The sequence below is a fragment of the Pinus tabuliformis genome, chromosome 9 (genome assembly GCF_031772625.1).
Source record: "Pinus tabuliformis cultivar Carrire ecotype Pingquan chromosome 9, CPIR1, whole genome shotgun sequence".
NCBI lineage: Eukaryota > Viridiplantae > Streptophyta > Pinopsida > Pinales > Pinaceae > Pinus > Pinus tabuliformis.
Window position 1 is genome coordinate 733088113 of NC_142307.1, and position 22635 is coordinate 733110747.

The following is a 22635-nucleotide window of genomic DNA, read 5'->3' on the forward strand; positions in this document are numbered from 1 at the left end:
AAGAAACATGAAGCCCTAATCCTAATGAAGAAGCCCTTGCCCTAATATCCATGACAAGCCTTAGATCATTAATGATGGAGCCCTAATCCTAGTCACCTTGATGGCCAAAGTCTATGATGAAGGAACCCTAAAAATTGAATGCCTAAAAATAAAATCCTAATGGTTTCCATGAAAAATAATAATGACAATTTCACAAATATAATTTTCTTAATGGGAAAATGATCTCACCTAAGGAAGAAATTGACATCATCTTGTAAAAGATATTTTTCCCTTTCTAACGAGTTATTATATGCCTTCTAACTCCTAGATTGGGAGAAACTGAATTTTTAAGATGATATATCGTATTATTTCCCCTAGCCGACCTAAGCCTGCCTGTCTAAGTCGGCTTGACCACCAAGATACATGTCCCTTCGTTCATGGTCGAATCAGTATAAACACAAGTTGAAACACTTCATTTCACCATCAAAACTTCAATGATCTTTTCAGAGAAAAGGGGCAAAAATAGGAAGGAGGCCGAAGAGGATAGAGAATCATTGTTTGGGCAATTTTTTATTAAGATATCCATTACAAAATAGAGGACATAAGTGTGGGCTAATTCTATTTTTGTTGAACTAAAAAACTTGGTTTATGCAGACACCTGTGGAGCCACATACTTCGGACATGTGTGTAGACCTATAGAAGGAGTCCATCTTAGATAATATAACATAGCAAGTGAGGCAAGGACGTCCAAGAATAAGAAGTCGAGTTTGTAGAGAAAATATATATGTTTGGGTGCAAATTTCCTTGGGTGAGAGAGCCACAGTTCTAAGGCAACCTGTGTAAAGGATAAGTGGATTGTTTGGCATGTTTGGATGTGTCTTTCTTGCAGACAAGGATGAAATAAAGTGTTTTAGCTACAACACTATTGGAGGATTGTTTGAGTAGGCCAAGAGGGACTCTGTTATGAGCTTGGACAACGTCTTAACTTCGAACTTCCTGTGGTTGAACAGATCTCTATTGAAACAGATTTTCTAGGCCAACACAAAGCTCAAATTTGAGTCTTCCTGTGGCTTAGTCGAGAGAAACTACTTTGAGCATAAGTCATAATTGTGGTGTAAATCTTGACAAATCCTTAAGCCTATTAAAGCATACTATGACTTGGAAGAAGCAGTGTTCTTAGACTTATTGAATCAATCTTGTGGGCAGATCTAATTGTCTTAGAGACATTGGGGAATTGACTTAAAGGCAGAGATCTTTGTATAGCAGTTTATTGAAGGTGTTTGTATTAAAAGCCAGTTTTGGACCAGCTTTAAAAACAGTCCTATAGTAGCAGTTCAAAGTTTTTTTTTCTTCAAACAATCCTGAGATACCCTTTTGTAGCACATTGAAGACCTTTTGAAAGGTGGATCTATGGCAAGTTTGAAGTTTTAGTTTGAACAATTATTTGAAGCATTTGAAGACCTGGAGAAACCTCCTTGGAGTAACTATTGAAGGATCTTCGAAGCAAACTTGGATTGACATTGAGAGCAGTATATTGGGCATAGTTTGGAGCAATCTTTAAGAAGACTCTCGGTGAATACATCTTAAAGTGAATTCGAAGAAGTCTTGGGGATATTCTTGATTAGTATATCTTGGAAAGCCATCTTGAAGGTTGTAGTGAGAGTATCTTGAAGGCATCTTGTTGGGGCGAGTATCGTTGAAATTCCTTTTAGAAGCTGACTTGGAGGCATTAGTGGAGATCATGATGCATTGTTGAAGGCCCTCATGATGTGACCTTGAAGAACTTTGTTTCAGTAACACGAAGAGCAGTGGTGACACCTTCTAAGAAGACATAGTTGTCATTGATGAGCTAAGTGCTTTGGAGATTGATTGAGGGCAGTGTTGAAGGTGAAGATATTGTCAAGGCTTATTGCAGAAGATATTGGAAGCCGTGAAGAATTGTTGATCTTATCTTGAAGAATCGAAGCAAAGGGTTGGAGCCCTAAAGGATAGGAGTCCTCATGGGACCAGGTTGGAGCCTGTACCAGAGATAAGGTTCGAGCCCTAGAGGTTGGTGCCTCATAGTGACAAGGTTGGAGCCTTGGAAGATAAGGTTGGAGCCCTAGAGGTTGGAGCCTCGTGAAGTCCAAGTCGGTGCTTGGCAAAGTATAGGTTGGAGCATGGTGAATTGGAGATTGGTGTCTTCATCCAGGGTTGGAGCCCTACACTATATTTTATTTATTGTAAAGAAGAGGATTGAGGTCCTTGTTATTCCTGATTAATAAAAGTATTTATTCTTATTATTCATTGTGTGTTCTAATAAGGATCTAGCTGGTAAAAATAACAATTGAAAAGAAATATTGATTCACCCCCCAACCCCCCTCTCAGTGTTTCCAACAAAACGAACTTAGAAAACCATTTTATAATCTAGAAAAAAAAACAATAATAAGAGGCAAATTGTGTGCACTTTCAAAACCCTTGCATAAATCTTGAAAGAAAATCTAGTTACATGGTGGAATTTTAAAAAATACTTAAGGATATGAACCAGTGAAACATGAATCTTTGATCACTCATGATTAATCACAAGTCAAACTATGCTCTTCCCTCAAATGATATGATTCAACTCTAGTCGAGTCAAACTTGCGTTGACCGAGTTTGGCTCGTGGTCAACACGAGTTTGACTTGTGACTCACCAATTATTTGTGATTTAGGCGACTGAGGCGATTTTCAATGCTCAATTCAGTGAGCATTGGTTTTACATTTAGGGTTCCCACATTTTTCGTTGTGTGATTTATAGTTAGGTTAAAAATTAAACGTCGGTCCATGACTGAATTCTAATTGTTCAGGCCCACAACTCATACGTCAAGAAAGTAATAGAGGCATGGTTTCAGTTTTAATTTACTATGCATAATAGAGTCGTAGTGTAATAGAGGCATAGTGTGCAGTGTGCTCCAGTGTAGCTTCAGTGTGTGCTCTATCAAACATTTCAGTAGCAAACCATTATCGTATCATTTCAATAGCAATCAAGAGATTTCAGTTACTATTTTTTTATTGATTAGTATGAAATATTTTATAAACAAAGTGGATGCTTCTGGTTCTATGTAGTCATTGGCAAGGAGTCAAGACTCAGTTCTTTGGATCATGTTTGGACTCATAACATATATGAGATACTTATTCATTCATGATATTTTGGACATCTATTGATATTATGCATTGTTTCGAAATGGCTTTATTGAATATCAATGAAAAGTAATTTTTTTAAACCAACATTTATTGAATGTATATCTTTATTTATTTAATTCACCGATTTTTCTCGATTTTTCCATGATCCAATTAAAACTATTCGCTCTTTTGCCTCGCTGATTTACTACGGATCCGAGTCTGGTAAATTTGATATGAACATTGTGTATAAAAATCAATCCACCTCCAAGAAAAAATATTTAATAACAATAAATAATGATGTTTTGATATCATTACAACTCATGGATTCCTCTCAATTTCTAACAATGACAAAGACAAAATAACCCCAAAAACTCTATTTTTTCCATCATATCAACACGTCCCCAACTAGCAATTTTTACTAATTCCTCCCTTTTTTATAAAAATCACAATGTCACCGTTTAATTCAAAAAATCAACTATATCCCAATTCATTCAAAAAATAGTGACTTTTTCTTGGAATGTTTCATTTGTGTTCCACATTGCAATTTATTGCAATTTTTCAGTATCTTTTAACCTATGCTTGGTATCATACTCTTAACAAGCTTCTATGTCATAAGATTCATTATTACACCTACAATATTCCTTGGGACATTTGGTGCAATACTCTTCACAAGATTCTTTATGAAGCGTGAAATTGTTTCCTATGACACTCGTAACCATTCTCTCACTCTCCTGACAACTTATTTTAACTTAAATATTAAGTCTAATGGATAAGCCTTGATCAAACACTCCCATTTAAAATCTAGTTACAACCACTTAAATTTTCGAATAAGTTCACATCGTTCAATTTAGGGAGAAAAATATATATCAATTTCCATCAGAATAAATAAATAAATAAGATGAAACTCAAAAAATGGTATTCATCCAGGTGACGAGTGTGAGTAAAACTCGAGGGTTTCGAACTTCATATAAAAATTTCAAAGGATCTATCTTGAGTGATTAACACATGGGGATATTCCAAGGACAAACACCATTTTGAAAACCTGGAGAAATTTGGGTAACATACGCAAACCTATCTTTTTTATTTCTATTTCAAAGAAAGTATTTATTTAAAATATAGAACTCTGAGCAAGATATTTTTGGGTCATCGAGGATGTCTGAATAAAAAACCTCATCCATGAACGAGGTCTTCCTCTGCCTTTGCTCCCTAGGAACATCTAATCTATAGTGATAGTTTCAGCAGTGAAGATAAACTCAAAACCTCTAAGTGACTAGCCCTACAAAGGTGCTGCGGTCTCAACGGCTCAATGAGTCTGCCTCAAAGCTATGTTGGGAGAGAGCATATTTATTTTCTCCTTTTACAAATGTGACTGAAGTAAGAATTTTCCTCAATATACTTAGGAACCAATGCTGTTCTTCACTATCTAATAAGTACCTTAAAGGAAATCAATAAACAGAACAAAAGATATCATATTTAAGTCCAGAGATAAACCTGCCAAACAGAATGAATTTTTAACATAGTTATGAATATGTATATAGTATAACAACCAAACAATACAGGAACTCGCAACCAAGGAAGGTTATTTCATCATGCTTTTTTTGCGTGCCTGATTTACTTGGACAGACCACAGTAAGCAAATTTCTCTCCTGGATTTCCCCCACTTTAAACTTTGTTACTTAACGAAGAGTTTCCAACAAGTGTAAGACTTGATTTCCCTTCCAGCATTAAGGGCCTTACTTATGCTTAATAAGAACAGTTATAATGTCTTTTGTGACTTCTTTGCTTTGGCTATCTTGTACTGAACCATTTTTGCTATCTTGTAGAACCAGAAGATACTGACTACCTGTAAGCTAACTGAAGTTACCTGCACATAAGTTTTTTAAAAATTTACATGATACCCTTTAGTGAACATGGATCTAATAATTTCAAATGACTTGGTAATTTTAAAAAGCAACACCCTGGTTTTCCGTGATTCAATGATCAATCAAAATGAATATTCATTGTTGAAGACACATACCTTCACAATCAATGGATTGTTCGCTGTTATTGTGAGATATACAAGATAAGGTCCAACCATCAATCTAGCAAGTGTAAAAATGAAAGCAAAACAAATCTGCACAAATAAAACCCAAAAAGTAGTCCTGTTAGACATGGGATTAAATCATATCACTGTGGTAAGAGATGACCTCTAAAGGAACCTACCAAATAAAGTAGTTAAGTACTCACATCATTTTGAATACTCAACCTGGAGTCCTTGTAACCTAACTCCTTTAAGAGCTCCCTCATGTGCATAAATGGATTTGAAATCTCCATAAGCCATAAGCATCCAGTCAACTCTGACCCACACTGCAGCAATGACTGGATAAGATTCTCTCCAAGATAGCCACCAAAGGATTTCCAACCTCAACACCCAATAACAATATTATTTAAACTTCCAGAAAATAATAAATTTAACTCTTGATGAATGATATTTTACCGTACACATCACCGGTACAAGGTAGAAGTTACACCAGAATTTAGAACTTTGCCTGAAAATAATCAATCATACTAAAATGTGATGATCATGAATGTTGCACTTTACATCACTAAAATGCAGCAATCTGTGAACCAAACACAAAGAAATCAAATCCTTCTATAAGTAGATTCCTTCTCAGAAATCATTGAAAATTGAAGGGTCCTTCAATATTGTCATGCCAGAATGTCAGGGACACGTTTGAAACCTAGATGTTCTGGAAACATGAGAGCCAAGCAGAAACTAGAACAGAGACTAAAGTGGAAAAAAAATAATGGGAAAATCACTAAACATGAAATAACATTTCAAACACTGCCACAACATCTGAACCAGACATCTCATAAATGATCATCATTAGGCATTGTTCTTGGAGCTGATTTATTGTTTTGTCCTTTTTCTGTTGACAAGTGATTAGCTGTACTGCTGGATTCTGGCAGTCCACCTATAAATTTCTCTTCCATCACATTTACAAATAATGTCTACACGAAAATATATTTTATCAATTGCAGTTGCACAATGCATATGATTTTCTTAAGTAAATAATCATTTAGAAAAAATTCTCAGAATCAGAATATTTACATTGTACAGATTATCAGGTGAAGACTCCAATTACTAAAGTTGTATTTCAAAAGGAGTTTAGTCTGAGGTGAGAACAAATTTGTCCTCGTGATTCTCCGTGAACTCTGAAGTTCAAGGCAGTTAAATGGAATCAAAGCATGTTAGCACTGCAATTGTAGTATTCATAATGTTAGTTCTGTCAATATTTGGAACAGAAAGATAAGCACTTATTTAAAAACAGAAATTCCCCATTGTATCAGTGCTAAATTTGCTGCATTCCCATACAAATTCGAAAAGTTAAATTGTGAAAGTTATCTCATTATCCACAATGAATCTCCAACTACCTACACCATTATTGGATGTTAATTACAATGAAAAACTATTTTTTTTAAACCGGAATGAGAATTTCTCTAGAATTGGTAACTTTGAAAGATCGGCTGCCACTATTACACCAGATACAACTATTTTGTAAATGCCACAAACAGGCCAGTTACAACATGTCTCCAGAGACTTGAATCCATGCAGCTGGGGAACCAAATTGTTCACCAAACCACTCAAGCTAAGATCTTTTGTCTATACTGAAAAACCATTTAATGAAAAGCAATCCCATGATTATATTCTGAAGAGCCATTTTTATGTAGACTAGATATCACTATGCCAGATTAATCTCTGACAATTCTATGGAAGAAAGGGGATAAATGAAGAGAAGAGGTGCAGTTGGAGGCTGGAGTGCAAAACTTGACAAGAGCAAAACGGGCCAGTTACAACATGTCTCCAGAGACTTGAATCCATGCAGCTGGGGAACCAAATTGTTCACCAAACCACTCAAGCTAAGATCCTTTGCCTATACTGAAAAACCAATTAATGAAAAGCAATCCCATGATTATATTCTGAAGAGCCATTTTTATGTAGACTAGATATCACTCTGCCAGATTAATCTGTGACAATTCTATGGAAGAAGGGGGATAAATGAAGAGAAGAGGTGCAGTTGGAGGCTGGAGTGCAAAACTTGACCAGAGCAAAGCCTAGATCATTAGCTAGGACCTGTGCATAAGACTGACTAATGGACCCCAACTTTAATCATAGTTATGAACAACACTTTTTCAAAAAACAGGTTGAACCAGCAATACAAAAAAACACATCCGCCAATAAATTATGCAATAAACTACATTTCATACAAAAATTAAACATGCCGTAAAATGCATGGATATACAAACAATATCTCAAACAGGATAGAAGTCCTTCGATGGCCATAATATGACATTAGAGTTTGCCTTCAGGATTACTCCAAAATTGTTTACACTATGCTTGGGGGCACTTAATGTGATGTGAGGTGCATGGTTTATTAAGACCTAGACAGCCTTATAACATTCTTCAAGATGCACATATGGAGAGTGTTTGATTGCTTGGAGGAGTGTTTGGCATCCTAGGGGAGAGAATTGACCCCTAGATGGCATCGACACACTTGGTTGCTTGCATGGAGGTTTGTGCCTAACTTGATGACACTTGCATTAAGGGATTGATCTTGCAGGTATGGTAGACCCATAGGAGCACATAGCCTAGGAGGAGCATTCGAGCCTTGGAGGCTCGTGGAGGTGGATCATTATATCTCCTTGAAGAGCATTATTGCGTTGGAGCCTTGCTTATTGGACATCTTCACCTTGAAGTTTGACCTGTGTCACTTGTAGAGGGAATGCTTCACATGCAAGCCTATCTCCTTGTAGATAGGTTGCTCATTGTGTATTAGGCCCACTATTATATCGTTGACCTCCCTTACCTCTCATATATAGAGGATGAAGAAAATCTGTTCATGCATCCATTCATTAGACACTTATATTAGAGATGCGGCAAGCGGAGCACACTAGTTCCTCTCACTCATATGTTCCTCCTTGTTTTTGTTGGAGAATGTAGGGTAGCTTATTAATTCAATTCTCTAATTGTTTGTGAACTTTAGTTATCTTCTTATGTTTCTTTATTAGATCTTTTCATCAAACAATTATCAAAAGCAAAAACAATAATAAAGACAATGGATACAAGAATTAGGCTCCAAGCCAAGGCAAAACCCCTCCAAGTGGAAAACCCAGAAAGAATCTCTTCTCTTCTTATAGAATCTACTTCAAATGAGAAAACCAAGACCCAAAACCTTAGACGAAGTCCTCTTCCAAGCACCAAGTCAACCTTTCAAGAATCTCTTCCAAACAAGTCAAAGTTTGACCAAGTCAACAAAGGTCAAACCACTTCAAATCTGCTTCACTTCAGACTTTCAGCCTATTACATCAGATCTGCGATTCCAGTCTCTTGGAACAGTAGAAATACTTTTTTCTGGCACGTGTCAATCTTCCAAGAATTCCTTCCTCAGGCAAGTCAATGTCTCCAAAGTCAACAAGAGTCAAAGCTATGTCAAAATAGTGTTTTGACCCTCCTAGTGGATATGAAATTCTTGGCCTCCTAGAACTCGGACATGTATTTCTCGACCTACAAAAACCCTAACCCTGGCAAATGTGGACAAAATAGATAGAAAGATTTCCTTCCTTTACTTTGGTCTTCTTCCTTCTCTTCTAGCCCTCTTCACTCTTTTTCTTCCTCTTCTTGGTCAAATCGAACTTGTCCTGCTTGTAGATCGTATGTGTGCTAAGGAGGTCGAAGTTGCTCTTATATATACCAATATGTGGAGGTCAAATAGCCTCTTCTAGGTCGACTTGTCACTAGCAAGGCTTACTTCTGCTTGGAGGCTCATAAGGACTTTCTAGACTCAAAATATTATTTTTTTCATGTTACATCTTGCCCAATAGAGTCTTACACAATTGACAAGGACTCTCTTGACTCAAGAAAAATATTCTTTTGACATGACGAACCATAGAAGCATGAAGAACATGCTTGACCTAGATGACCATCAAGTTTGAGCATGAAACCCATGCTTTAAAAATATTTTTCTTTCTTCTTTTTCTTGTAACATAAGATACACATAATGACATGAGCACAATGACAATTATGAAGACCGAAACTAGTTACATTTTCCAAAACTCTCTCTTAACTAGGGAGGTATTCACAATTGTACACCCGGTACAAGGATATTCTCAAACTGAAGAGTTCTCATAAAAAGAGTCGAATTGGTAAGCCATCTTTAAGCATCAACATCATGACCAGCATTGTCAACATAGTAAGGCATTAACTTGACAATCTCTTCTTATATCAGAGCATAATATTGGGAGGCTTTACATGAGATACCACACTACCTCTTCAAGGTATATACCCCATTCGGATGTTCACTAGGTATGTTCGTTTAGGACTATTCTTATCTTGGATTCCCAATCCTCAAAGAATATCGCTCCTCTTCAACCACTCTTACCTTGGAGACTTGTCCAATCCTCAAAGAGTGTCAGTCCGCTTCCTATTTTGGATTTTTCTATCATTAAGGAAATCTCATATTCTTATCCAATCCTCCATTTTCCCCACCATGGCCTTCACTGAGACATACAATCATTAGTCCTAGCCTAGTGCATGACATATGATAGAAGAGAATACAATGTCCAACATCACTCCCTTTCAACTAGCGAGGATATCCTCATTCCCTCTTGATTAGGGAATAGATCATTGCTCCTTTTCAATTATTCAAGGAAACTCCTTTTAATCCCTCTCAAATATAGAGGAGATTCTTAACTTTTGTTGGATCTCCAAATTGTCATCCACTTTTACCCACATTTCCATCATTTTACCCTCATTATGTAACTCTATAGCCCCATAACCCTACATTAAGTAACCATTTTCATGATTGTATGGGCTTATCATTATTATTTTCCAAGTCATTGATTTTAAGTATTTTAAGAGAATTTGTTAATAAATATTAGGAAATTAACATGTTTTCATATATATCTAAAAGTGTTATGAGTTTTGTGATATTGTAGGCCTACCTGGAGATTTTAGAAGGGTCCGATTTGGCCACCCAACCACAAATTCGAATTTCAAATTCCAACTGATGAAGATTTGTGCAATAATTGTAGAAGATGTGGATCATTAACTATGCAAATTCAAAGGAGAAGAATCATGGATGAGAAAATTTTGAGAGGATTTGTATCTTACATTTTTAGGAGATTGGTTGTAACCACAAGAGATAAATGTGGATTTAGGAGAGAACTAAAGATCTATATTTATTGAATAGTTATCATCAATTTTTGTATAAATAGGAGTGCACCCTTCATACAAAGAGTTGTTAGTTGTTAGTTGTTAGTGTTAGTGTTGGTTGCCAAGTTAGGTAGTAGTTAGTGGCTAGTTGATAGTTGGAGGTTCCAAGTTCTAAATTTCCAAGTTCCATCCAAGGTGTGATTTGTAAAGTGAAGATAGAGAATTCTTGTAATATCTTGTAACTTCATTTTATGAAATATACACTACGACTTTGATCTCCAAGATGTGATAGTTGTTCAGTGTGCTTGCTGAGGAATGGAGGGCCCCCATCAACCACAGTTTGCACATCTTTGTACATATTGGTAACATAGTATAGTTATGTTATTTCATTTATTTTCAGCAAGTGTGCTTTTATTTTATGCAAGTGTGTTTTTTCTTTCAACAAGTGTGATTTCATTTCAGCAGGTGTGAGTGTGATTTCATTTATGAACGTGTGGTGTGATTTCAATTCAACAAGCGTGATTTCATTTATGCAAGTGTGGTGTGATTTCAATTATGCAATGTGGTGTGATTTTCATTTATGCAAATGTGGTGTGGTTTTGTTAATTTTTGTTATATTCTATGCTTAAGAGCAATTTACTTCAATTTTCTTGTTAGCCCAATATCAATATCCAGTTTAGCAACCACATTAGCAAGATAGTAAAATGCAGATAGAACATAAACATAAACAGTAGAAGACAAGCCAAGACAAGAGGACACAAGATGTGGCACCAGCCAGGGACAAACCCCAATGTGGAGAAACCCTTGATCAATTCTTATATTCTTCAATAGTTCAGCAGAGAGAAAGAGATAGAGTACAATGATTTGAAGTCAACACTGACTTGCCAAATAGGAGATCTGACATCAGAGATCTTAACCATGAAGATGACTCGATGAAATTACAATTCTGGCACCAAGGGCTGAAGATTTCTATACAGCAAATGTTAGCCCTAAAACTGCTCCACCAATCACCTAGAGTACTGCGGCTTCACAAGTCCCTCCTTCCTTCGCTGCATCACTGGTTATATAAAAGCTGCAAATTTGGCACCCTTTACATGCTCCAAGGGCTGGTGTCTTTTCTCGGCAAACCTGGTCACTAGTTAGGGCACAAACTCTGTCTGCTACAACACCTTATTCACACCCATCAGACCTCCTATTGATTGTAACTTTCCTTCAAACAGTCCCTCCAACTATTCATTTCCATTTAACCTTCTCCTAGGCTTCAAAAACAAACCACACAGCCTCTTGATTAGGCATAACAGACTGCGGTATTGTCTCCCTTCCTAGCTGCTGTCAAACGCTAGAATATAAGGCTAGAACCAACCCCTATACTCACCCAACAACCCACTATAGGGGCTTAGTCTACCTACAATGTCTTCTATGCAATCCGCTACCCAATATAGAGTTGAACCTTGCCACAATTGCCCTTACAAATAGCCCAGAAGTAGTCTCCTGTAATGTGGCCTTCATGCTGGTTCATTTGTACTTCAAAACAATCATGAGAATGACCCTAACGTCCTTCCCTTCCTTGCTGAAATTGATCTAACCTGCGGCCCTAAAACAGGGACCCTTCTCCTTGCTTTAAGGCTCCTTCTGTTGCGGCTAGGGCTCCATCTCTTGCTGCAGATTAGGGCCTCCACTTGACTGTGGATTAGAGCCTCCTTTGACTACGTCTAGGACTCTTCGTTGACTGCGGCTAGGGCTCCTTAGATCTCTCTTTCCACCACGTCCTCCTTGTGAGAAGACATACCCAAACAAATGAAAAGGATCCTGAGATGATGTGCTCCTCAAATGACTTGAGGTCTCCTCTATTTAAATGCAACGTTGAGGTTGAGCTATGGGGTAAAAGTGCTTGTTTAGCTTGTTGGTCGACCTTGACAAATTGTCAATAATATGAATAAATTCATATATCCATAAATACATGTCGGAATCGCATGATCTTTAGATCAATCCTACACCTCTCGGAGAGAGGAATCCAAGAAAAATATCAGCTGCCATAAATAAGGTGACCCACATGGAGTTTGGCCCTAGTTGCCAATTTTAACAATCCCTCTCAACTAGGGAGAACTCCATCTACTAATCCATCTGTCAATCGATACTATCTCTGCCATCAATGCACTGCTCTGCTCTGCTAAACTATGAAGAAGAAGAAGTGATCGAGAATGTATCATACCATTCTCTACTAACCCGAAGTCAGTCTCAGATGAAAGAGCGTTTCATACCACTCTTACTGACCCGAAGTCAGTTCCAATTGATCCCAGATCAATATCGGTCATCCTAGCATAGGGAGTATGGTAGTACACGATGCGTCCATCGGTAGTACTATGGTCCCTATCCTCATTTACCTACTCATTGGCCATATGAGAGGTACTTCCCATGAGTCTGAGACTGCATGGGTAGGATGTCTCAGTAGGAGAAGGATGAACCACTCATCCTGCCTACATGTCGCCATGGGGTATCACAGGGGAAGGCTGAACCACTCATCCTGCCTACAAGTCGCCATGGGGTATCACAAGGGAAGGCTGAACCACTCACCCTGTACACAAAAAATCACTAGGGGAAGGCTGGACCACTCACACTATGACTGTGTCTCAATAGGAGAAGGATGAACCACTCATCCTGCCTACATAGCAAACCACCAGGGGAACACTGAACCACTCACCCTATGGTTGCTCATCGCTCCAAGAAGTACCCCAAGCCCCCCGAAGCTCCCAAAGCTCAATATATCCCACAGGACCCTCATAAGAGGGTCTCTCCATGACTCTAGTCGTTCTCGAAAACTCAAGAATTTGACCTTTTCCAGGGGCTTCGTCAGAATATCGATGACATGCTCATCAGTCCCAATGTGATGGAGCCTTATTGCTCCTCGTTGTACCATATCCCGAATAAAGTGGTACTTGATGTCTATGTGCTTGAAGCGATCATGAAATACGAGATTCTTTGATAATTGGATCCCACTCTGGTTGTCGTAGAGGATCACGGTGGTATCCAGCACATGTCCAAACAACTCACTGAAGAGCTTCCTCAACCAGACAGCTTCACAGGAGGCCATACTCGCAGCTATGTATTTGGCCTCAGTGGTGCTCAAAGCAACCGACTTCTGCTTCCTGCTCATCCAGGATATCGAAGTAGAACCCAAAGAGAAACAGCACCCAGAAGTGCTCTTGTGATCCACCACACTGCCTGCCCAATCAGCATCAGAATAACCATGCAGCCTCACATCTCCGGCAATGTATCTCAGTCCATGAGTGATTGTGCCCCAAAGATATCTCAGAAGATTCTTGGCACCAATCCAATGTGAGTGATGCCGCTCAACCATATATTGGCTCCACGTGTTAACTGCAAAACATATATCCAGACGGAAGTTCACCGAGAACATCAGTGCTCCTATGAGTTGACGATACTCAAAAGCATTTCCCAATTCGGGTCCGGCAGCAGTACTGCATAACTTCTTGAAGTTAAGCTCCATCGTGGTAGTCACAGGCTTGCAGTCCACCATCCCAAATCTTTCCAATATCTTCACAACATATTTTCCTTGAGATAAGAAAATTTTCCCTAGCGTTTGATAGACCTCCAACCCTAGGAAGTACTGCATCATTCCTAGGTCCTTCATCTCAAATTCAGAATCCAACTCCCTCTTACGCTTGTGAATGAGAGGGTTTGTACCTGTCAGAAAGAGGTCATCCATATAAAGTACCAGTATGAGAGGTTTATCATCCTCAACCTTAAGGTAAAGGTTTGGGTCAACTTCACTCCTAGTGAATTTTAGCTTCATCAAATAGTTATCAATCCTCTCATACCAAGCCCGCGGTGCTTGCTTCAATCCATAGAGATCTTTCTTCAACTTGCATACATGAGATTCTCGGTCATGAACCTCAAACCCCTTGGGTTGTTCCATGTAGTCTTTGAAGTGACAGAACCAGGTGTATACTTCATCCTTCCAAGAGCTTACGGGCATCATACTAGATAAATCTGAGATCTTGCTATTACTTGAGGGGAAAGGTCCCCTTGTAAGTTTTCCTTCGGTACATCCTGGACATATACCTCCATGCTCTTCTTTGAATTTGGGCATCCCTGTCACCATCTATCTCACATCGAGTAGGTCCTTATAATGAAGGTGGGCAAACCTCTGGTGCCATAGTTCAAATTGTAGAGATGTGTCGCAAGACATGGCTCCCAATGGACTTCCTCCAACTTCATACAAAGTGCCAACCTTGAACCCAAGAGTAAGCATCTTTAAAATTCCTTTTCCAAACACGTACCTTTCTGTCGATGAATGCCACCTTGTAACCTTTGTCTTCCATTGCCGAAATGGACACCCAGTTCTTCTTGAGATCAAGTACATATAGAACTTCTTGTAAATGAATCGTGTTACCTTGATTCAATTGAAGAGTAACATTCCCTACACCCTTTACGTGATAGGTGGAATCGTCTCCAAGAATAATCTCCAAGTTTGTTTCCTTCTCTATCAGATTAGAGAGAGTTTCCTTGTATCTGGTGAAGTGCCTAGAAGCACCATTATCAATAAGCCAATTCCCCAAAGTGTCCGGAGGAGAGGTAGTGGAGAGGGCCAATATAAGATAGTATTCCTTTTGCTTATTGTTAACAACATATGATTCTTCATACCTGGAGTTCCTTGCTTTCTTGGAGGGTCGACCATTTCCTTGATGTCCCGCATTCCTTTTTCCTTTGCCATTGTACCTGCCATTCCTTCGATCATTGTTGTTGAAGTTGCCCCTGGAATGATTCTGATCATCATCATGTGATGTGTCCCTTCTATTTGGACACTCCCTTGCATAATGGCCAAACTTATTGCAAGCAAAGCATCTGCCTTTCCTTCCTCCCTTAGATTCGGGCTTTCCATGGAAATGACCAAGGTTGCACGAAACGGGGAAACGGGTACGAGTTTCCGAAACGGGAAGCGATACGAAACGCGACCTCCCCAAATTTTGGAAACGGGGAAACGCGAATATATATATATATATATATATATATATATATTAGGAATTTAAGAAATATGTGCAATCATAAAGCATATATGATACATTCTAATTTATTACATTATGATAAAATTGTCAATTGTCAATGCATAGACTATAAGTGTCTAAATTTACATCACATTTACTCATGAATAATCACATAATGAAAATAGAAATATCCAAAATCAGCCACGAGAAATTTCTAATTTTTTGTCTCGTGGTTGATTGGGAGTCTCCCCTGCATAGAGGGCTTTGTTCTCTCGATTAAATACAAGTTCCATACCCTAGTACATGATAAAATCCAATGGAAACATTTGAAATCCCCCCAATCCTGAAATCCTGAAAAACAGATAAGTTTGCTGGATTTTGAGTAAGATCTAAAATTCTACTTTCTCCATATGAAATCCAATGACGGCGAAACCACTCTCAAACATCCTGAGTCATTTCATGGTAATGTTAAAAATTTAAGTAAAAGGATGAAAATGAAAAATAAAGGAGAATATCACTTTTACTTTAAGAATTTAACATTACCATGAACTGCATATCAACACTAGGGCAAACAAATGTAAGAGATCTACATTAGAAAAAAAAAAAAATTAAAAAACAAATGTTTTTTTTGGGGAAACGTGGCCCTTACGGCCTGGAAACGCGTTTCCGGCCGTATGGCCTCGTTTCCGTTTCGGGAAACGTGGCCGTACGGCCGGAAACGCGTTTCCAGGCCGTATGGTACGGGGAAACGCGTTTCGTTTCGTTTCCCCTGGCGAAATGCCCCCTAGGGCCACGTTTCCTGCAACTTAGGAAATGACCTTTAGTCCCAACATTGTTTCTACTTTTGGCATGAGCAGAGAATACAGTAGGGTTGCCCTTATTAAATGGCATTTCTTGCTCTACCATTCTTGTTTTTTCTTGAATGCATCTCGACATTAATTCTTCAAACCCTGGAATTCAATCATTATTGAAAATAGCGGTTCTCAATATATATACCACTCGGGTGGGAACCCTCCAAGAGTTGTGATAGTCAGTTCCCTATCATTTATGATTTCTCCAATCGCAAGAAGATCATTCTTGATCTCGGTGATTCTTAAGAAGTAGGATTGAATATCCTCATCTTTGCCATTTTTAATATCCTTCAGCTTATTTTTGAGAAATAAAATTTGATTTGCATCACTAACCTTGAACATGCTTACCAATCTGTCGTAGATCTCCTTAGAGGTGTACAAATCGGAGATGTAGGCCACCAGACGCTTGTCAATGGAATCTCTAATAATCTTCTTTGCTTTGACTTCAGCCTTGTTGTACTTGCTCTTTGTAGCAATCATGCATTTGATGGAGGCTCAGGGATTTTATCCTTCACATAATCCAACACTTTTTGTTCTTCTAATGTCAAATCAAGAGACATCTTCCATCTGTGATAGTCAGAGTTTTCACGGAGCTTGTCTTCAACCGAGTAGTGGGATGAGGAACCCATTTAGTCTTTTGTCCTTGTCCAATTGTCTCTGATGATTGCTCTTTCACTCTTGCTTGGGCTTTGTCTTCACCTCAACTCTGATACCATGTTAATTTTTGGTATGTTCTATGCTTAAGAGAAATTTACTTCAATTTTCTTGCTAGCCCAATATCAATATCCAATTTAGCAATCACATTAGCATGATAGTAAAATGCAGATAGAACATAAACATACACAGTAGAAGACAAGCCAAGACAAGAGGACACAAGATGTGGCACCAGCCAGAGACAAACCCCAATGTGGGGAAACCCTTGATCAATTCTTCTTATATTCTTCAATAGTTCGGCAGAGAAAAAGAGATAGAGTACAATGACTTGAAGTCAATACCGACTCGCCAAATAGGAGATCTAACATCAAAGATCTTAACCATGAAGATGACTCAATGAAATTACAATTCTGGCACCAAGGGCTGGAAATTTCTATACAACAGATGTTAGCCCTAAAACTGCTCCACCAATCACCTAGAGTATTGCAGCTTTCCTTCCACAAGACCCTCCTTCCTTCATTGCATCACTGGTTATATCAAAGCTGCAAATCTGGCACCCTTTACATGCTCCAAGGACTAGTGTCTTTTCTCGGCAAACCTGGTCACTAGTAAGGGCACAAACTCCGTCTGCTACAGCACCCTATTCACACCCATCAGACCTCCTATTGACTACAGCTTTCCTTCAAATAGTCCCTCCAACTATTCGTTGCCCTTTAACCTTCTCCTAGGCTTTAAAAACAAACCACACAGCCTCTTGATCGGGCATAACAGACTCTGGTATTGTCTCCCTTCCTAGTTGTTGTCAAACACTGGAATATAAGGCTAGAACCAGCCCCTATACTAACCCAACAACCCACTATAGGGGCTCAGTCTACCTGCAATGTCTTTTATGAAATTCGCTGCCCAAGATAGAGTTGAACCTTGCCACAATTGCCCTTACAAATAACCCAAAAGTAGTCTCCTGTAATGTGGCCTTAATGCTAGTTTATTTGTACTTCAAAACAGTCATGAGAATGACCCTAATGTCCTTCCCTTCCTCGCTGAAGTTGCCCTAACCTGCGGCCCTAAAACAGAGACCCTTCTCCTTGCCTTAAGGCTCCTTCTGTTGCAGCTAGGGCTCCTTCTCTTGCTGCAGATTAGGGCCCCTACTTGACTGCGGATTAGAGCCCTCCTTTGACTGCGGCTAGGGCTCCTTAGATGACTACAGCAACGGCTCCTTAGACCTCTCTTTCCACCACGTCCTCCTTGTGAGAAGACATACCCAAACAAATGGAGAGAGAAATCATGAGATGATGTGCTCCTCAAATGACTTGAGGTCTCCTCTATTTAAATGCAACGTTGAGGTTGAGTTGAGGGGTAAAAGTGCTTGTTTAGCTTGCTGGCCGACCTTGAAAAATTGTCAATAATATGAATAAATTCATATCTCCATAAATACATGTCGGAATCAGATGATCTTTAGATCAATCCTACACCTCTCAGAGAGAGGAATCCAAGAAAAATATCAACTAGCATAAATAAGGTGACCCACATGGAGTTTGGCCCTAGTTTCCAAATCCTACACCTCTCAGAGAGAGGAATCCAAGAAAAATATCAGCTAGCATACATAAGGTGACCCACATGGAGTTTGGCCCTAGTTTCCAATTTTAACAGATTTCAATTCTGCAAGTATGATTTCAATTTCTTTATGTTTGGTTTCGCTTGGATTTGATTGATTTAATTTGTTTTGTAATTAGTTTTAATTGCATTAGATTAATCTATTCTGGTAAATAATCACCTAGTACATATAGTACATGTATACCTCATCAATTCACCAACCCCGGGTTGACAATTAATGACAGGGATTTAACTTACAATTAAATCACCCAACAGTTTGGCATTGTTGTCGGGGAGGTATACATAGGTGTTTATTTTGAAAGTTTAGACAACTCATTATAGTTGCATTCATTCTTAGATGCATGGTTAAAATCATATTAGAATCATTTAGGATGCATGTTAGATTTCAATAATTTTTCAAAAATTTGTACTAATACGTGTGCACGATAGGAGTTATCAGCCAGTTGAGTAATTCACAGGCAATTAAGAATTTGAAGAACGTTCTTCCAAGAACTTTCTTGAATCTTAGCAACATCTAGGATATTTGTCTCTCGGGAAGAGCATTTTCTTGATCCACGAGATCATGAACAAGGATGGAGCGATAAAGAAAAAGAAAAAACGCAGTTACAAACATAGACTTTCATAAAAACCTGCAAATATTAAAAATACAACTGCGATAATTGACAAACCACCATCATAGTCTAATTGCAAGTTGTAAAAGTGGCAAGGCAGTGTAACGATCCGTGTTTTTGGTAGCTGCAAAATCGACACAATTCAGTAGCTTATGCAAATTTGGTTTATCGTCTAGTGATAAAGCATTAGGTGTATGGAGAAGAGGTCTGAAGCTCAAAATTGGTTAGAAACACAATGAAAAAATCACCAACAAAACAATAACAGGTGATTCATGGTATTGTTTTCCAATTAGGTAAAAGTGCATTTAATTTTTCGTCCTTGAATTTCTTTTATTAGTACTATTTCTGACTTTCTTGTGTATATATCTGTTAAAATTGGAAACTAGGGCCAAACTCCATGTGGATCATCTTATTTATGGCTTCTGATATTTTTCCTAGATTCCTCTCATCGAGAGGTGTAGGATTGATCTAAATATCATCCGATTCCGATAAGTATTTATGGAGATATGAGTTTATTTTGATTATGGAGTATGGACAAATTGTCAAGGTCGGCCAACAAACTTATGTAGGCTCAGAAGCCCAACAGTCATGTCTATTCAACCTCAACGTTTGCATATAAATACAAGGAGCATTCTCCTCATTTGGACAATTCAATTCATTCATCTTCTCTCTCTCTCTCCTACGCATAAAAGGAGCCTCTCTCTCTCTCACACGTGTGGCTGAAAAGAAGACATCCTAGGGCAAGGAAAAGACGCAGAAAGAAGGATGCTAGGGCAGTAGGTCATCTCTTTGACCAACGTCAACCAAGCGTTTACCTTCTAGAAGTGCAGATTGGGTGTGGTTGCCTCTCCTAGGCAGGCCACAATTTTTGGCACGAAAATCGAGGTGATCTGACCCCTGGTTTGACCGGTGTTGACTGCCCTAGTTTAGGGCTGCAAGTTGACTTCAGAAATCTGCAAATTGACTGAACTTTTGGGGCTGTTAAAGGGTTGTCTCTTCAGGTTGTTCAAGGACAAGTTGACCAGAAATTGACCAAGTATTTTAGAGGTCAATTTCAGCTAGTTTGACCAAGTTTGACTTTGCTGATCTAGGGTTTGCTGCTGCTAACATAAAATTACAAATTCAGATTTTGTACTATTTCTCTCTGCTGAACTATTGAAGATAAAAGAAGATTTGATCAAAGAGTTTCCCCGCATTGGGGTTTGTCCCTGGCTAGCCGCCACATCTTGTGTCCCTTGTCTTGGTTTGTTTTCTGTTGATCATTTAATGTTCTATCTGCGATTTACTTAATGTATATGTGATTGCTAATATGTGGCTAATAAGAAGAAAAATAAGTAAACTGCTCTAAGCATATAACATACCATAATTTAACATGGTATCAGAGCTGAGGTGAAGAAAAAGCCTAAGCAAGAGCAATCACCGAAGAGAAAGTTGGCAAGGCTATCTTAAAAAGAAATCATGGGGTCCTCAACACACTTCCCTGCTGAAGACAAACTCCGTGAGAAGTCTGACTATCATAGATGGAAGATGTCTCTCAATCTAACATTAGAAGAGCAGGAAGTGTTGGACCATGTAAGAGGCGGGATTGTTGAGCCTCCATCAAATGCATCCGCTGCTGCTAGGAACAAATCGACCAAGGGAGAAGTCAAAGCAAGGAAGATCATCCGGGACTCTATTGACAAGCGCTTGGTGGCCTATGTTTCCGAGCTGAACACCTCCAAGGAAATCTACAATAGACTAGTGAGTTTATTTAAAGTTAATGATGTAAATCAAGTCTTGTTTCTTAGAAATAAGCTGAAGGAAATTAAGAAGGGCAAAGATGAGAGTATGCAAGCATATTTCTTAAGGATCACTGAGATCAAGAACGATCTCCTATCTATTGGGGAGTAATTCCTAACAAGGAAATGACACTCACAACTCTTGGAGGACTGCCATCTGAATGGTATATATTCAAGACTACTCTTCTCAACAATAACGTAATTCCTGGATTTGAGGAATTAATGGCTAGATGCATTCAAGAAGAAATGAGGATGGAAGAACAAAAAATGCCCATACTTAAAGGTCATCCCTCTGCCTTTTCTTCTCATACTAAAAGAAGAAACAATTCCAGGGCTAAATTCAAAGGAAAGGCTGGACCAAAGGGTGGAAGAAAAGGATGATGTTACAATTGCAATAAAACAGGTCACTATGCAAGGGAGTGCCCTGATAAAAGGGACTCACACCGGGATGATGATCAAAATCCCTCTCAAGGCAATCAAAGGAATGGCAGGTCAAATGGCAGAGGTAAAAGAAGTGTCGGAAATCAAGGAAGAGGACAACCATTCAAGAAAGCAAGAAATTCCAAGTATGAATCTAACATTGTTAACAATAAGCAAGATGAATATTATCTAACAGCAGCTCTATCTACTACAGCTCCCCCGGACTCACAGGGAAATTGGCTTATTGATAGTGGTGCCTCAAGACACTTCACTAGTTACAAAGAAGCTCTCTATAATCTGATAGAGAAGGAAAGGCGTATGAAATGTCACTCTTCAATTGAATCAGGGTAATACCATCCACTTACAAGATGTATTATATGTCCCTGTTCTCAAAAAGAACCTGGTGTCCATTTCGGCAATGGAAGACAAAGGCTACAGGGTGGCCTTCAGCAATGGCAAGGTACGTGTATGGAAAAAGAACTTTAAATATGCTTTTACTCTTGGGTTTCGAGTTGATTCATTATATCAGGTCGGTGGAAGTCCGCTGGGTGTCATGTCTTGTGACACATCTCTTCAGTCTGAACTATGGCATCGGAGGTTTGCTCACCTTCATTAAAAAGCTCTGCACGATGTAAGAAAAATGGTGACCAGGATGCCCGAGTTCAGATTAGAGCAAGAAGGTGTATGTCTAGGATGTGCCGAAGGGAAGTTCGAAAGGGGACCATTCCCCTCAAGCCAAAGCAAGACCTCCAAAATATTGCAATTGGTTCACTTAGACATATCCGGTATGATACCTGTGAACTCCTTGGGAGGATATTTATATTACCTCACTTTTACAGATGATTATTCTCGCAAGACTTGGATATACTTCTTGAAAAAGAAGGATGAAGTGTTCTCCTGGTTTCGACCCTTCAAAGCCTTGATCGAGAACCGAAAAGAAGATCAAGATCTTAAGGACTAATAATGGGACTGAATATGAATCCAATGAGTGCCATGACTTTTGCAAAGAGGCTGGCATTAAGACGGAGACTACTACACCATATACTCTTGAACAGAATGGTGTGGCGAAAAGGAAGAATCGTACAATTGTGGAAGTTGTCCGTGCTATGCTCCATGATCAAAGACTTCCAAAGTTTCTATGGGCCGAAGCTACAAATACCGCTGTGTATGTACAAAACCGATGCCCTCATCAAGCATTGGGTTCCAAGACTCCCGAAGAAATGTTCACTGGTAAGAAACCTGACATATCTCATTTTACAATTTTGGAAGCCCTGTATATTTTCATGTGCCTAAAGAAAAAAAGAATAAATTGGGTGCATCTGGAAAGAAAGGAATCTTTGTGGGCTATAGCGAAAATACTAAGGGCTATTGAATCTATGTAGCTAGTCA

At 38.8% G+C, this 22635-nt stretch overlaps 1 protein-coding gene across 1 annotated transcript in view; it reads right to left on the minus strand.

The window, feature by feature from the left end:
* Nucleotides 1–4569: 4569 nt before the first annotated feature.
* The window catches only part of LOC149150786 (uncharacterized), a 175458-nt gene continuing 157392 nt past the window's right edge, over nt 4570–22635 (minus strand). The window contains exons 3-5 of the mRNA XM_089440204.1: nt 5347–5466; nt 5138–5233; nt 4570–4984 (exon numbers count right to left, since the gene is read on the minus strand). Coding sequence (XP_089296330.1) covers nt 4877–4984; nt 5138–5233; nt 5347–5466 — 324 coding nt within the window. The 3' untranslated portion in view covers nt 4570–4876. The remainder of the gene's footprint in view (nt 4985–5137; nt 5234–5346; nt 5467–22635) is intronic.